Source organism: Bolinopsis microptera, chromosome 1, assembly GCF_026151205.1.
Source record: "Bolinopsis microptera isolate Bmic1 chromosome 1, MBARI_Bmic_1.0, whole genome shotgun sequence".
Lineage (NCBI taxonomy): Eukaryota > Metazoa > Ctenophora > Tentaculata > Lobata > Bolinopsidae > Bolinopsis > Bolinopsis microptera.
Genome location: NC_087072.1, coordinates 9,903,882 through 9,918,022, shown reverse-complemented (window position 1 = coordinate 9,918,022; position 14,141 = coordinate 9,903,882). Strand labels below are relative to the sequence as shown.

Sequence of the window (14,141 nt, the reverse complement as noted above, 5' to 3'; positions counted from 1 at the left end):
TAGCATTATATAACATTTCTAAATTATCCCTACACACTTGTAAATAATTAGAATTGTGTAACTTAAATTATTTCAGAATTACAACTATTGTGTACTCAATAAAGTAATTATCACTTTTGTATCCTTGTATCCTTGTATCCTTGTATCCCTAGCATAGGGTGAAGAATGAAGATGGGATAAAATTATTAAATATTAATCTCAAGACAAGTTTTATAAATCATGAATGATTATTTTTGCTCACATACAGTCTGAGCAATTACTCACTTAGCTTGGTAGTTTATTGCTCGCTTCGCTCACCGATGTATGTGAAAAGAAGAAAAACGAGGGCTTATGCAGAGGAAATTAATATATAAATCATAAATAAATAAAATGGCGGGCCGGGTAAAGTAATTGTACAACAAATTGTAAAATTGAAAATGTAGCAGATTTAACTTTTTATTTAAGTACTTATACAATTTTGTGAGGTCAAAAGCCATCATACCAATTAAGCTTAAGCTTCATAACAATAAAATACGGAATTAAAAAGTTTTAGCTAAAAAGTTGTAATCTAGTACACCTGTTAAAGTAGAGGGTTAGGGGGTTCGAATGGTCGTTCAGGGCCACCTAGAAAAAAAGTCACGTGAAAGTCGAGTGTAGAGTGATTAATAATCATCCTTCATGCTGCCTAGCTGATGTCGGCTCATTGACGCCGCGCACTGTTGACTGTACTACATAATTCATGTACGTTTAGCTCGACCAAAATCGAGCGCTACTGAAAAGCCAAGATTATCCTGAATCATTGCAACCATTTAAAAATTGGTCAGCTATTGCAGTGCTGCCCATGATGGAGGTTCCAATTTGTTGTTGTATCAAAACTTCACTACAAAGTTTCTTTTAGGGAAAAATTGTTTACTTACTGTAAATTCGATGCTTTGCTGATTTGGTACAGTCATGCAGCTGTGAGGTGTCTCAGCTACATGGGTTGGGGGTCCCCCCCCCCCCTTTTTTAACCAGTCATGCAGCTGTGAATCAGTTTTATTTTTGTAATTTCTATGTATCCACATCATTATCAATTTCCGTGAGTGTGATGGAGATAATCTGGAATATACATTATAGAACAACGTTTTTACTTAATATTTTTTTACTCAATATTGTTATCTGACTACTTTTGTATTATTTATCCAAGTGTTGTCCGTTTGTTGCACTGTGAAAATCATAGCATTTTAGATTCCTCGATATTTATTGAAAGCAGCTATGTTGCAAGCATCGATACAAAGTATGTGTGATTTCGTTTTTCTCCATTGCTTTAAATTTGCTAGCATTTAGTAGCAGAAAGTGCTAAACCTGTAGATAACTAGGAAATTGTGCGTTTGGCTTTGCAAGATCATAAATATTTCAGTTTTGTGTTGACATACTTATAACCTTAACTCACATGGACACATTTCGTAACAAGTGCAGCATGCTAATTAGCGACAGGATGTCTTGTTCTATGTCTGTCACATTATCACTATATCACTTAATGAGCACTCTGCTATTATCAGTAATTGTTAAGTACAACTTAAACTTATGTGATCTATTATGTGCTTTGATCTTTGATATAATGTTAAACTTTTAGTCTCTATAGATTGGAAAACGACCAGAGAATTATTAGCAAAATGACATCAGGTCAGTTATCACTCGTGAAACACTGAACTTGTAATAACGTCATGCAGTGAAAGTGTATAGTTTTAGTGTGTAATTGAGTGTATAATTTATATTTAGTTCATAATTTATAATGCTGCTTTATAAATATGTCTCGGCTATAGGAAGTAACAGTGGTAAGTCTAATCAGAGTTCTGATTTTAATATATGTTTGAAGAAAAATTATGTTTGCATAATTATTTGCCATTATAACTGAACAAGTTGCCCAGGTGTACTAGGAGGATGTTTGGCAGGTCATATGATCGACCTTCGTCTCTGAGGTCATCTCCTGAATTGGTTGATCACATAGAGCCTATTGACTCTGGTTTGGACGAGCTCGAGGAAACTCTTGACAACTTATCAGAAACCCTCACCTTATCTAATCTATCACCTGACCCTCCTGGTAAATACAAGTTACAACTGTTTAAAATTAAATTTGTGGAGAGCTTATTATCTAAATTATTTCGCCAAATCTTTCAATAATCAGTTAAATTCCAATACAAAGGTTGACATGTATCATGTACTAAGTGCCCTGTATTATTGTAGGAAGATTATCGTTGAAGCTTCTGACCCCTATACCGTCATGTGCATTTAACATTCAGCCTTTCTGATAGTCAAGTAATTAGTCTTCCTTCTTTACTTGTTTCAAATATCTCAACAAAATTATTCGTGCTTGGTCTGTTTATATTTGGTATGTACATACTAACATACATAATAAATACTTCTCATTTTAGTTTGTGTGGACTGAGGGGTTCGTGTGGGATTTTATACCTCAGCTTAATTTCATGTTATTAATGCATCCCGTACGATCCAGTTGCAGTAAACAAATTAAGATTATTTATTGGTCTGTACTCTGCAGTTATTGAAAACCAAATACGTTGAGCAAGTTTATCCGACTGGCACTATTACATTAATAGTCTGCATGATCATGAGATTATAATCTAACTAATAATCCCAGAATGTGTGTCTGTCTGTCTGTTTGTAATTTCCGAGCGGCTTAATCAAGAAAACGGTAAGAGTTGCGGGACTGATTTTTTCGGTAAAGTGCCGACAAAACTCTGACGAAGTTAAATGATAAAGGTTTTTTAAATCGGTCGTTGGTAGGTGGTTTAATTGATGGTTTTGTACCACAAATGTTACATAAAATGGCTTGAGCAGAACGGTAAGAGTTACGGGGCTCGCATATATATATATGTAGCTGCATAATTAGTGTAATTGAGTTACCCGGGTAAGATTCGCTGTCTATACTATAATCTTATTAGGGGAGGGGGAACTGTTTGGACTGCAGAGAGAGAGAGTTCATACTTTCATACGACAATGTTATGCGTGTTCACAAATATGATAGGCGGGTGTGGTGTTAAGGGTTAATTTCTATTGATTATTGTTTAAGATACTATTACTATTGTTTAAGATACCATTGGATACGTGAGGGCACTCCGAATAGAATTGCTCACCTAATGCGGGTTCTGACTCAACGGGTAAATGCTCCTACCCTTTTTAACTGCGGCAGTGAAATCCCGGCCGAAGGCCGGGTTACACTAGTATATAATAAAACGATAAGCATAACGTGTATTTAAAATAAAATAACCTCAAATTTTATAACGAGCTAACTCCAAAACGAAAACAATGGATCAAAAATTACGTTTCAGCTGCACTTAAAGTCATATTATGTAGCTGCCTACAGGTACGTAGTAGTTGAATAGTTGGTTGAGTAAGTCGTTGGATTCTGAAAGAGGTAACAAGTCTCTAATTTCAGAAGAATTCTTCAGATCCGACTTTGAATCAGAAAGATCAGACACCAGTCCGGTCCGTTCAGTCTGCAGTGGCAAGCGGACCCGTAGAAAGAGAAGTGCTTCATTTGGATCAACTTCACCTCGTCACAACTCCAGTAGTATAGACTATCACAGCGACAGTGAAGCTAGCAAGATGTTGGACGAAATGCAATACTTCCGTGAAAAGAAGTTCTTCTGTGACATTACCATTGTAGTTGGAGATAAAGAGATTGAGGTGAGTTACTTATTACTGTTCAGCATACTTTAGCAAACTTAGGACCGTTTATGAACTAGTTGACTTTTTTTAACAAACCTTAAAGCAATAGCAAGACTATGTGATTGACTATGAACATTTATAACATTATTCGTTAATTATCAAGATCTGACGATATCATTTCAGGCGCACAGAATAGTGCTATCCTCATGTTCCCCCTACTTCCGGGCCATGTTCACCAGTAACTTAGCAGAGAGTAAGCAGGACAAGGTCTCTTTGTACGATGTTGATGCTGGTGCCGTGGAGGCTCTTATAGACTACGCTTACTCAAACAAGGTATTGTTTTGTTGTTATCTTATTGTGGTGTTGTTCACTGTTCACTCTCACTGTCCTATTATAGAGACATAGCGGGCCTGGCTAATGATATAATGTTCTGTACTTGAAGGTGTAACTCACTACAACAGCAAGTAGAAATTATGGTAAATAGTTGGTGATTACATTATGCAAATCATGTCCCCACTGGACGATCCAAGGCACATACCAAGCTTGGGTAGCGGTCATTTGTACTTAACGACGTTACCTGTTGCAATCTGCATTCTTCGAGTTTTTGAGTATCGTTCTAGCACATGATTGCTCTATTTTCTGCGAATCCTACTTATAATTTAAACTCATATATTTCTGGAGGTGCACGACTATGGATTTGGCCATGGATTTGGCATTGGATGAGGTTATTACTTGATTCCTCAAAAAAATTGAACCAGAATTCGCTTACTGATCCAAAACTGCGTATGATTATACTTATATTAACTCTGTGTTAGTCAACTCCTTTTCAAAAGTTTATCCTGAATAACCACAAACCCTACTGTACTCCCAAGTAACCCTTGTATCTGCTCAGGTGACGATCTGTGAGGAGAACGTACAGGAGTTGTTACCAGCAGCCAGGATGTTACAATTAGACTATGTAGTGGACCAGTGTGGCGTGTTCCTCGAACAACATCTCTCTATATCAAACTGTCTCGGATTTTACCTCTTTGCTGGTACGAAGGACATTATTTCATCTTATTTCTTTTGCGTTTTTTTAAACACGTTGTTGGTCAATAACGACGCCAGAGTTATTGTAAATTAATGAGTTTTATGACGTAGAACAATATAAGGTCTATCCATGCATATCATTATCGTCATTTTCAAAAATTTCTCAGGTTGCTTTTCATGTAGTTAATAATAATTCTATATTATTTTTCAGACAAACACCACTGTGAATCGTTACTAGCCACAGCGAGGCGGTTCATTCAGAGGAACTTCTATGAAGTGTGTATGAAGGGAGATGAGTTCGTACAACTTCCTGCTGGCAGTATTATAGAGGTATTAAAGTTAAAATAACAAAAATATTGTAACCAATGTGGGGTAATGAGTATGTTTTATGAAAATATTTTTATCCAGGCAGGCCACATTACAGACAATGATGGTGAGACAAATTCTTAGACTTGTTTTACTAATATTTAGCTAAATCATCGAGTATTTTTAACCATCATTTCCTTTTCCAGTTCCTGTCAATGGATAAACTGAACGTGGCAAGTGAACGAGTTTTGTTTGAAGCAGCTATGAAGTGGTACAACAAGGACCCTATAAAAAGAGTTAGTAACCTAGCAGATGTTTTGAGTTACGTTAAGCTCTCCCTCCTTCCCTCCTCAGTCCTCCTGGGAGAAGTGCTGGAAGCTATCGGAGATATCGTGGACGTAAAGATTAAAGACTTGCTGATGCAGGCTATGAGGTATCAGATGCAACCTAGACATCGGAGCTCCATGCAACATTTTGGTGAGCTTTTAACTTTGTTTAAGGTCTTTAAAAGTTTGTGATTTTCCAGTTTGTTTTTACTCCGGTGGACTGTAAGTAGTCGATTAGGTTTGTTGTTTTTAATCATGAATATGCTTTACTCACCGGGGGTGAAATAAGGAAAATTCGATTTTGGTTTTAAATTTAGAGTGTGATTTAATGTGCTGAGAGTCTGAATGCATTTGCCAACTGATTTAGTAACGCTGTAATAAGATGAGGGGCGTTTAGAGTGATTTATCTGGGTGTCCTTTTAAAAAGTCTTTGTGAGAACTTATTTTGTTAGCTCATTCAATTAAAAGTTTAGAAAAACAAACAGTTCACATTAATATTATACTCTCCCAGGAACGATAGCAAGAAAGAAACCAGATCACATACCCACAATGATGGCTATTGGTGGAGGATCCCAATTCACAACACACTGTGAGTGTGAGTGTTACTCTATAACTGACGACACGTGGTATCGTGTTTCGCAGATGTCCACGCCGCGCGCACGTGCGGGTGTCCTGGAACTTGACGGATTTGTGTACTCAACTGGAGGCTACGACGGAGCTATCCACCTTCTCTCCATGGAAAAATACAACCCTTCCGTGAGTATGAGTCACAAGACTCTGCTATATAACATCTTTAGTCGGATACATTGTTGTGAAGGTGTCTGTTTTGTCGAGGATTACGATTAGTTGATTAGATTATGGGCCGGTGGTAAACACCAGGTCCGTGGTACAGATCATATGGCACAGCTTCTAATTACAATTAAATTGATTTATCCCATCAAATAATGGATCTGTAATCAGTTCGGCCTGGTTGGTAATGGCTATCACGTCAAAGGTGGTCTGGACTCTTGGGTCATGGCTTCTTTAATCAACTTGAGCGTATTTATAGATTCAGGAAGTTTCCAAACTATAATAAGGTGATGTTCATTGTTTGTGTAGGAAGTTTTAGGTCGATGACCGAAAACTTTCACGAAATAAAATTACACTTTACAGGATAAGACTAAGTGATGAATGAATCAAATTCAGCTTTTGTATGTGCTTTCAGATCGTCTAGATTTCCTTTCTAAACTGATTATTGATCAAATAACAAGATTTCATGTTCAAGCTCGTTAGTCTCTTTACAACCAATTCTGAAAAACTCTTATCCTGATGGGTCATGTACATATTCCTAATTCTATTAGAGTCATCACCAGATTCGATTAACGTTAAAGAAGAATGAGTGGTACAAGGAAATAGAATTTGCAAGAATTACAAGGAAATAGAATTTTGCAGACCTGCCAGAATCAGGATCTTATCCTTCCTATTTTTTTCTAAAACACAATAAAACAAGTCATTTTACTCGTAAATCTTACAAAGAATCACAATATCACGAATGATTTGTTGAAATTGTCCTAAAATCTTACCCATATAATATTTAGAACGCAGCGTGTGCCAACGCTGTAATTAATATAAATATCTCTACACGACCTTCATTACATATAATGCTTGTTGTTCTCATTCATCATTATTATCTGGAACTTAATAATGTTTATCTAATAGTAAAGTGTAAGATCAAAGTCTTTCAGTGAAGTGACCAACAATCATTCTAGAAGCTTCCTTAAAATTATGCATGTATTTGTACGTTAGTTGAAAGCGAATAAATACATGGCAGTTGCATCCTGACATATTGTTTGAGCTCTTCAAAACTTAACATGTGTATCGATCGAAAAGTTTTAAAAGTAATTGGACAAAACTATATTTTATCGATCAATCTGCATGATCAGATCTGAAAAACGTGATGATACATAATTGATAGTCGGCGTGCCAAAGATGTGAACTAGCTGTTTTTTTACTACTGTTTCAAAATAGGAACTGAGCTGCCACTTGTCATGCTTGTCTCGATAAAACATGCGAAGAAACGAGCTTGAGAAAATAAATACATGCATAAAAACACGTACACAGCAACAAAAAACACAAAAGCAGATTTAAGTTACGGATCAGAACAAGAGGACTAAAAGAAGTTACATACATAAGCACCATAAGATTAGATTAGTTTCAGAATTGATAGAATGGAAGGGACTGGGCACATAAAATGGACACTGTTGGAAAAATACCCCATATAAAATGAAATTTAAGAAGTTTGGTTGACCGTTTTCTTAAATGTGAACGCAATGTGTTCACATCAACAATAAAAACTGTGTGTTTGTATTTTACTGACGACGGTTCCATTTCAGGTGAACGAGTGGACAGCAGCCCCCTCCATGACAATCAGGAGGAGTTGTGTAGGGATAACAGAGCTGGATGGTATAATGTACGCTTTGGGAGGATATGATGGATACACTTGTCTGGACTACATGGAGAGATACGATCCTTATATGGAGGTGGGTTCCTTTTTGCTACATTTTTTGCTATTTGTCGCTTCATTTTACATTCTTTAGCCAGTCTGTATATTAGCATTAGGTAGGTTTATTAGAAGTTTCTTCTCTTTATATTGACATTGCCACATAATCCTATAACAGCCCTGTTCTTTAAACATAAACTGTTAATATTATCTTGTTATTACACTACTCAATTCACCTTATTGCCTTTTACAGCACGTGTACTGTTAAACATAACTTGTTTTCACTGCACTGTTTAAACCACACGGTATTAAGGTAGCTCATAATTCAAATTCACCCGCTCATCTGTGCAGCTTTTCAGTGGGCACAGAAATTATCCTATCAGCTTACAAGTTGGTGATATGATGGTCTTCAATTCCGTCTTATCAGTATCGATATTTATCACTATGTATTATTTCATTTGTAATTCCCTAATCTCGAGGCAATTTTGAACACAACTCGATTATTGCCCTCTTAAACAGAATGAAATTTAATGCTATCCAAAGAGACCTGCATTTGTACAATCAACAATGATTGCACCACTGCACCACCAATGACGCACAAACCAGCCGCTTGTAAACCAGTGAGCGCATCTGACCATGTACTCTCCCTCCCTGGTCCTGGGGCCATGTTGATCTTATTACCCGTATGATTTAAGTAGTGTAATGTAGTGAACTGTAATCACAGTGGTAATGTCCCTGTGTGAACTCATCATGAAGTGTAATGAGATACGATGGTTACTCGACTATAACTACCAGCGCAGATCAAGATATCATCCCAGCAGCAGCGTCAACACTCAACATGATATCCATTATCACGTGTGCTCGCGTGTTTTGTGAAAATATTCTGTTAGCATCAGCATCCTCTAACGGAGGATTAGGCCCCAACCTCCTCGTATCAAGTCTCTTGCGAGTGATTATGTCTAGTGAGTCCAGACCCTGATTTTAGCGGTTCAATAAGCCAATACTTCTAGAGCCCCAATAATAGATTATGTGTATCTCCATTAGCCGCACCGCTGGTTTCAGAGAGCATGCAGCTGCTGGCTTGCGGCTGATACTGATAATTTTATGTTACCAGTACAATACAAGCTAGATATTATTTTAAAACTCATTGGACTTTGCGTCTCAGTGTGTCCAGTGTATAACATTAGAGCTGCAGCAGAAGTGAGTTACACACTGGAGCGCAAACAGTCTGTGTAATAGCACAGTGCTACAACTGACTTTAGCAGCAATAATAGCACAGTGCTACAACTGACTTTAGCAGCAATAATAGCACAGTGCTACAACTGACTTTAGCAGCAATAATAGCACAGTGCTACAACTGACTTTAGCAGCAATAATAGCACAGTGCTACAACTGACTTTAGCAGCAATAATAGCACAGTGCTACAACTGACTTTAGCAGCAATAATAGCACAGTGCTACAACTGACTTTAGCAGCAATAATAGCACAGTGCTACAACTGACTTTAGCAGCAATAATAGCACAGTGCTACAACTGACTTTAGCAGCAATAATAACACAGTGCTACAACTGACTTTAGCAGCAATAATAGCACAGTGCTACAACTGACTTTAGCAGCAATAATAGCACAGTGCTACAACTGACTTTAGCAGCAATAATAGCACAGTGCTACAACTGACTTTAGCAGCAATAATAACACAGTGCTACAACTGACTTTAGCAGCAATAATAGCACAGTGCTACAACTGACTTTAGCAGCAATAATAGCACAGTGCTACAACTGACTTTAGCAGCAATAATAGCACAGTGCTACAACTGACTTTAGCAGCAATAATAGCACAGTGCTACAACTGACTTTAGCAGCAATAATAGCACAGTGCTACAACTGACTTTAGCAGCAATAATAGCACAGTGCTACAACTGACTTTAGCAGTAATAATAGCACAGTGCTACAGTCTCATAGTCTGACTGTAGCAGCACTAATAGCATAGAGTCTGTATGTGAGTTATTATAATTATATCTAGAAGTAGAGAGGGTAGTGGATATTGATATGGTAGCTAGCATGTCCGTGTAATGGTGTGTGTGCTAGAACGTGTTATTGTTAGTGTAACTCGTACGTGAAAAAGAGGAGCTCTATCCATACCCCGAGTTTGTGCGGGAACATGGATCATTATAATTTAACAAACTAACAATAGATCACCATCGCCGGTGCCTGCTATCTGCATACGAGAGGTAATAGAGGCCGCCATAATGTGTAAGCTACATCCTTTGTCCTCTCTTGAGTCTCTAGTTTACCCTCTCATCCTTCCCCCTTGGCTAATGAGACAACCTCATTGAGTTACTATATATATAAGATTGTTCCAGGGAGAATATATAGATCATGCTAATGAATTGTTGTAGTTTACTCCTCTCTGATTAGTGTTTTAACTACAAGAGAGGAGAACTCTGAATGTTCGACAAATTGTTGAAAATAAAGTTAGAATACTTTTGAAAAGTTTGAGATCGAATGGTGGGCATCGCCATAATCATCTAATATTGCCGTTGGACGGTTTTCCAAAAGGTGCTCAACTTTAGCAAGAGTGGAATTAAATTAGTCACATCCAGAATATGATATGATAAATTACATATCCATTATTTGGTATTTATTTATTATCTCACATTAAAAATATGGACATATAAACAGATAACGGTTCAGGATATATAATTTATTCGCTGAGTTACACTGAAAACCAAACTGAACCTAAGTTCTGTCAGGTGTGGATGGCGGCACCAGTAATGACAACAAAGCGGCGCTACGTACGCGCAGTCACCTCTGATAAGCAGATCTACGCAGTGGGCGGCTTTGACGGAACTTCTCATCTTAGTACTGTGGAAATGTTCCATCCAGACAGGGAAAAATGGTAAGGATTTCCGAAATTATTCTAACTCTATAGGCATCTATCTATCTGGCTCCAACCCAGGGACCCTTAAACCCCTGACACTGCAGCGCAGCTGGGATGTAATCTTGCTTCACAGTTAAATAATTTACAGCTCATTAGATATATTCTTAAAGCTTACGACTGTATATTCTAAAAACTAACGACTGTATATATCTCAGGTATACAGTGAATCAGATGCACTCCCAGCGCTCAGGTGCCGGTGTTATAGCACTCGACTCATGTGTGTATGTGGTGGGAGGTAATGATGGCTGTACTAGTCTCAGTTCTGTGGAGAGGTTTGTTTAAAACATGATGTTTTGATTGCTTAGTTTGTTATCACTTATTTATAATATGAAATGTATCAGGTGTAACCCTCATTATTCATTTATTTAAGGTGGATTTTTTTACTCCTCCTTTTTTCAGATACGATACTCGAGAAGGAAAGTGGAGGTGGTTGGAGCCAATGCACACGTCTCGCAGTGCAGTTGATATTGCTGTGGTGGACGGCGCGCTCTACGCTGTGGGCGGGAACGACGGATGCAGCTCTCTCAATACAGTCGAAAAGTTAGTTTTTTTCCTTTATTTTCTCAATTCACAGATGTTTGCACTTTTAGTTTTATTTTTGGTTTCATTATGTTCTCTAATAGGGCGTCTATGAAATCATGCATGTGATGCTTACGTCAGATCTGTTGGAAGACTAAATTATCAAGGGGACTTGCGTCAGAGATTCTGGAAATTAGAGGCCACATTAAATAGCACTGACAAATCACAGCTTCAATTCATACCCTAAGTGAAGTAATAAGGTGCAAGAAGTTCTGCCCCAGTGTCATATTGATACTGCGCTCATGTTGCACTTGGAAATAATGAATCAAGTAAAAACAGGCTCTCCTAAAGATTATTAATTTAGAAATTAGGGACGGCTGACAGAGATTTATTGCTTGAAACTTAGTAAGCATGGTAGCATGGAACGTTAGAAGCTGAGGGTGATGTAATGGATATACTCGAGACAGTTGTTTCATCGTGTGGTGAAGGGCTTTTCTAATATAGAGCAATTTATGTGGGAAATATGGATAGCTTTCTGGGAGGTTTATATTAGAGTTTACTTAGAAATACGATTCAGCGAAAAGTATGTTTTTCCACCGCCACTTTTCTTTGCCACCGGCACTTTGTTCTTTGATTTTTTATATTTTAAAATCTCACATTTCCTGAGAATCGTTAGATGAGTCTGAGAATAATGAAAAAGTACCAAATTGTCCGAAGTATTATGCTGTGTAGAAATTGAAATAATTGTCGGCACGGATTCAGATAACTGCAAATGACCATAACTGCGAATGACCATAATATATGATCATAGGTATCATATTATGATAAAACATATTATGATAATGGCCTTATTTTTTGAATATCTTGAAACTCACAAAAGCTTGTTTCAGATACGACCTCGTAGCGGGACAGTGGATATCAGTCGCCAGTATGAGTATGAGACGAAGTAGTGTGGGAGTGTGCATTGTTGACATTCCAAGTAAAATACTAGACTCTGTCAAAGTCAGGCGATCAGAAATTTGAGGGGTTGTATTTAAAGGGGATTGATCCGGATGTGTACTCATCGGAAGAAAACAATTGGTCGAAAGTTTGGTTGAATGTCTGACCCGATCACTTCTGTAAACTTTACATCAGCTGTTATGATGAGTTGTCGTTAGAACCCACATGAAACAAGCCTGATATGAACTGGATGAATCATGGAGATTTAAAGTCAATTCAGTTTTCAAGTTTCGACCACGATACCTTATCGTATTCTACCGATAAGCACACATGTGGGTGATAAGTGTTTGCTCAGATTTATGATATGGGATTGGTTCAGAAATATATTGTTTGGTTTCAGATTATGCGAGTTTCAAAAAATACTCATTTCACGATGATAACTTGTATAATAGATATAGTACGGGCATGTAAAAAGTTGTAGATTTAAGTTGGAATTTGTGAGATGGGCATGTTTAGCTGAACTTGGTTCACAGTGCTTCTATCTACTATTGAGGTTTTACCTTATGTCTTTTGATAATTTTAGAATTTATATTTAATTCTTACTTGAGACCCAGTTATATTATCTTTTAAAACCAAAATCTAATTTTTATCTCTTTCGTTCTTAAATGCAATTTTAATGGCATATCAACTTTAAGAGGGCACTTTATCTTAAATCTATTATATAAGAGTATAAATTAATACATCATTAATGGGGGGGGTGTCACGTCCGTCTATGTCCGCTTGTCTCATAGAATCCAAAAAGGACAGGACATAGGCGGACATAGGCGGACATAGGCGGACATAGGCGGACATAGGCGGACATAGACGGACATAGGCGGACATAGACGGACATTAGCGGACATTAATGGACACCTAAATTGCTAAATAAAATGTTCAATTTTTGCTGTTATAGGGGGATCATGTTTTTTGTCCGTTCGGTACCCTATATTTTCAAAAAGGACAAAAATAGAGCGGACAAAAACGGACAAAAATGGAAATAACATTTAGATGCTTCCTCCTCCTACTCTTCCTCCTCCTCCTGGGTCTTCCTGATCTTCCTCAGTCCTCTTCCTCCTCCCCTCCTCAGTCCTCCTCCTACTCCTCCTCCTCGTCCTCCTCGTCCTCAGTCCTCCTCATCAGTCCTCCTCCTACCCAGTCCTCCTCTTCCTCCTCAGTCCTCCTCCTGGGTCCTCCTCCACTTCTTCATCCTCCTCCTCTTCCTCCTCAGTCCTCAGTCCTCCTCAGTCCTCCTCCTCATCCTTATCCTCAGTCCTCCATCCTCCTCCTCAGTCCTCCCCCAGTCCCCCTCCTCCTCCTCCTATTCAGTCCTCCTCCTATTCAGTCCTCCTCCTCCTCCTCCTCAGTCCTCCTCTTCCTCTTCCCTCTCAGTCATCTTCCTCAGCCATCCTCCTCAGTCCTCCTCAGTCCTCCTCCTCAGTCCTCCTCCTCAGTCCTCCTCTTCCTCTTCATCCTCCTCCTCTTCCTCCTCGGTCCTCAGTCCTCCTCCTCAGTCCTCCTCCTCATCTGCATCCTTCTCATCAGTCCTCCTCCTCCTCAGTCCTCTCCCAGTCCCCCTCCTTCTCCTCCTCCTATTCAGTCCTCCTCCTCCTCCTCCTCCTCCTCAGTTCTCCTCAGTCCTCCTTCTCATTTCTCCTAAGTCCTCCTCCTGAGTCCTCCTCCTCCTCTTCCTCCTGAGTCCTCCTCCTAAGTCCTCCTCCTCCTCCCTCTTAGTCATCCTCCTCAGCCATCCTCCTCAGCTATCCTCCTCAGCCATCTTCCTCAGTACTCCTCAGTCCTCCTCCTTCTCAGTCATCGTCAGTCCTCCTTCTCAGTCCTCCTGAGTCCTCCTCCTCCTGAGTCTCATCAGTCCTCCTCCTCCTCAGTCCTCTCCCAGTCCCCCTCCTTCTCCTCCCCCTA

General features: G+C 38.7%; 1 protein-coding gene across 2 annotated transcripts; it reads left to right on the top strand.

The window, feature by feature from the left end:
• Positions 1–1,588: 1,588 nt before the first annotated feature.
• LOC134816886 (kelch-like protein 17) lies at positions 1,589–12,828 on the top strand. 2 transcript variants are annotated; one of them, XM_063825890.1, is made up of 13 exons: positions 1,589–1,644; positions 1,890–2,062; positions 3,416–3,666; positions 3,832–3,981; positions 4,541–4,682; positions 4,889–5,007; positions 5,190–5,460; positions 5,821–6,065; positions 7,682–7,828; positions 10,540–10,685; positions 10,883–10,999; positions 11,127–11,267; positions 12,137–12,828. In XM_063825890.1, exons 2-13 carry the CDS (start codon positions 1,903–1,905, stop codon positions 12,267–12,269), a joined length of 2,022 nt encoding a protein of 673 aa, XP_063681960.1. In that variant the 5' UTR covers positions 1,589–1,644; positions 1,890–1,902; the 3' UTR covers positions 12,270–12,828. The 2 variants fall into 2 exon arrangements, with proteins under 2 accessions (XP_063681960.1, XP_063681968.1); XM_063825898.1 differs by having other exon boundaries at positions 1,602–1,644; positions 3,429–3,666.
• The last annotated feature ends 1,313 nt before the right edge of the window (positions 12,829–14,141 follow it).

Coding starts and splice junctions, on each gene's coding strand:
- LOC134816886 (XM_063825890.1), top strand. CDS start 1,903: ATGTTTGGCAGGTCATATGATCGACCTTCGTCTCTGAGGTCATCTCCT. Junction 3,982..4,540: donor ACTACGCTTACTCAAACAAG/GTATTGTTTTGT, acceptor GTATCTGCTCAG/GTGACGATCTGTGAGGAGAA. Junction 6,066..7,681: donor TGGAAAAATACAACCCTTCC/GTGAGTATGAGT, acceptor GTTCCATTTCAG/GTGAACGAGTGGACAGCAGC.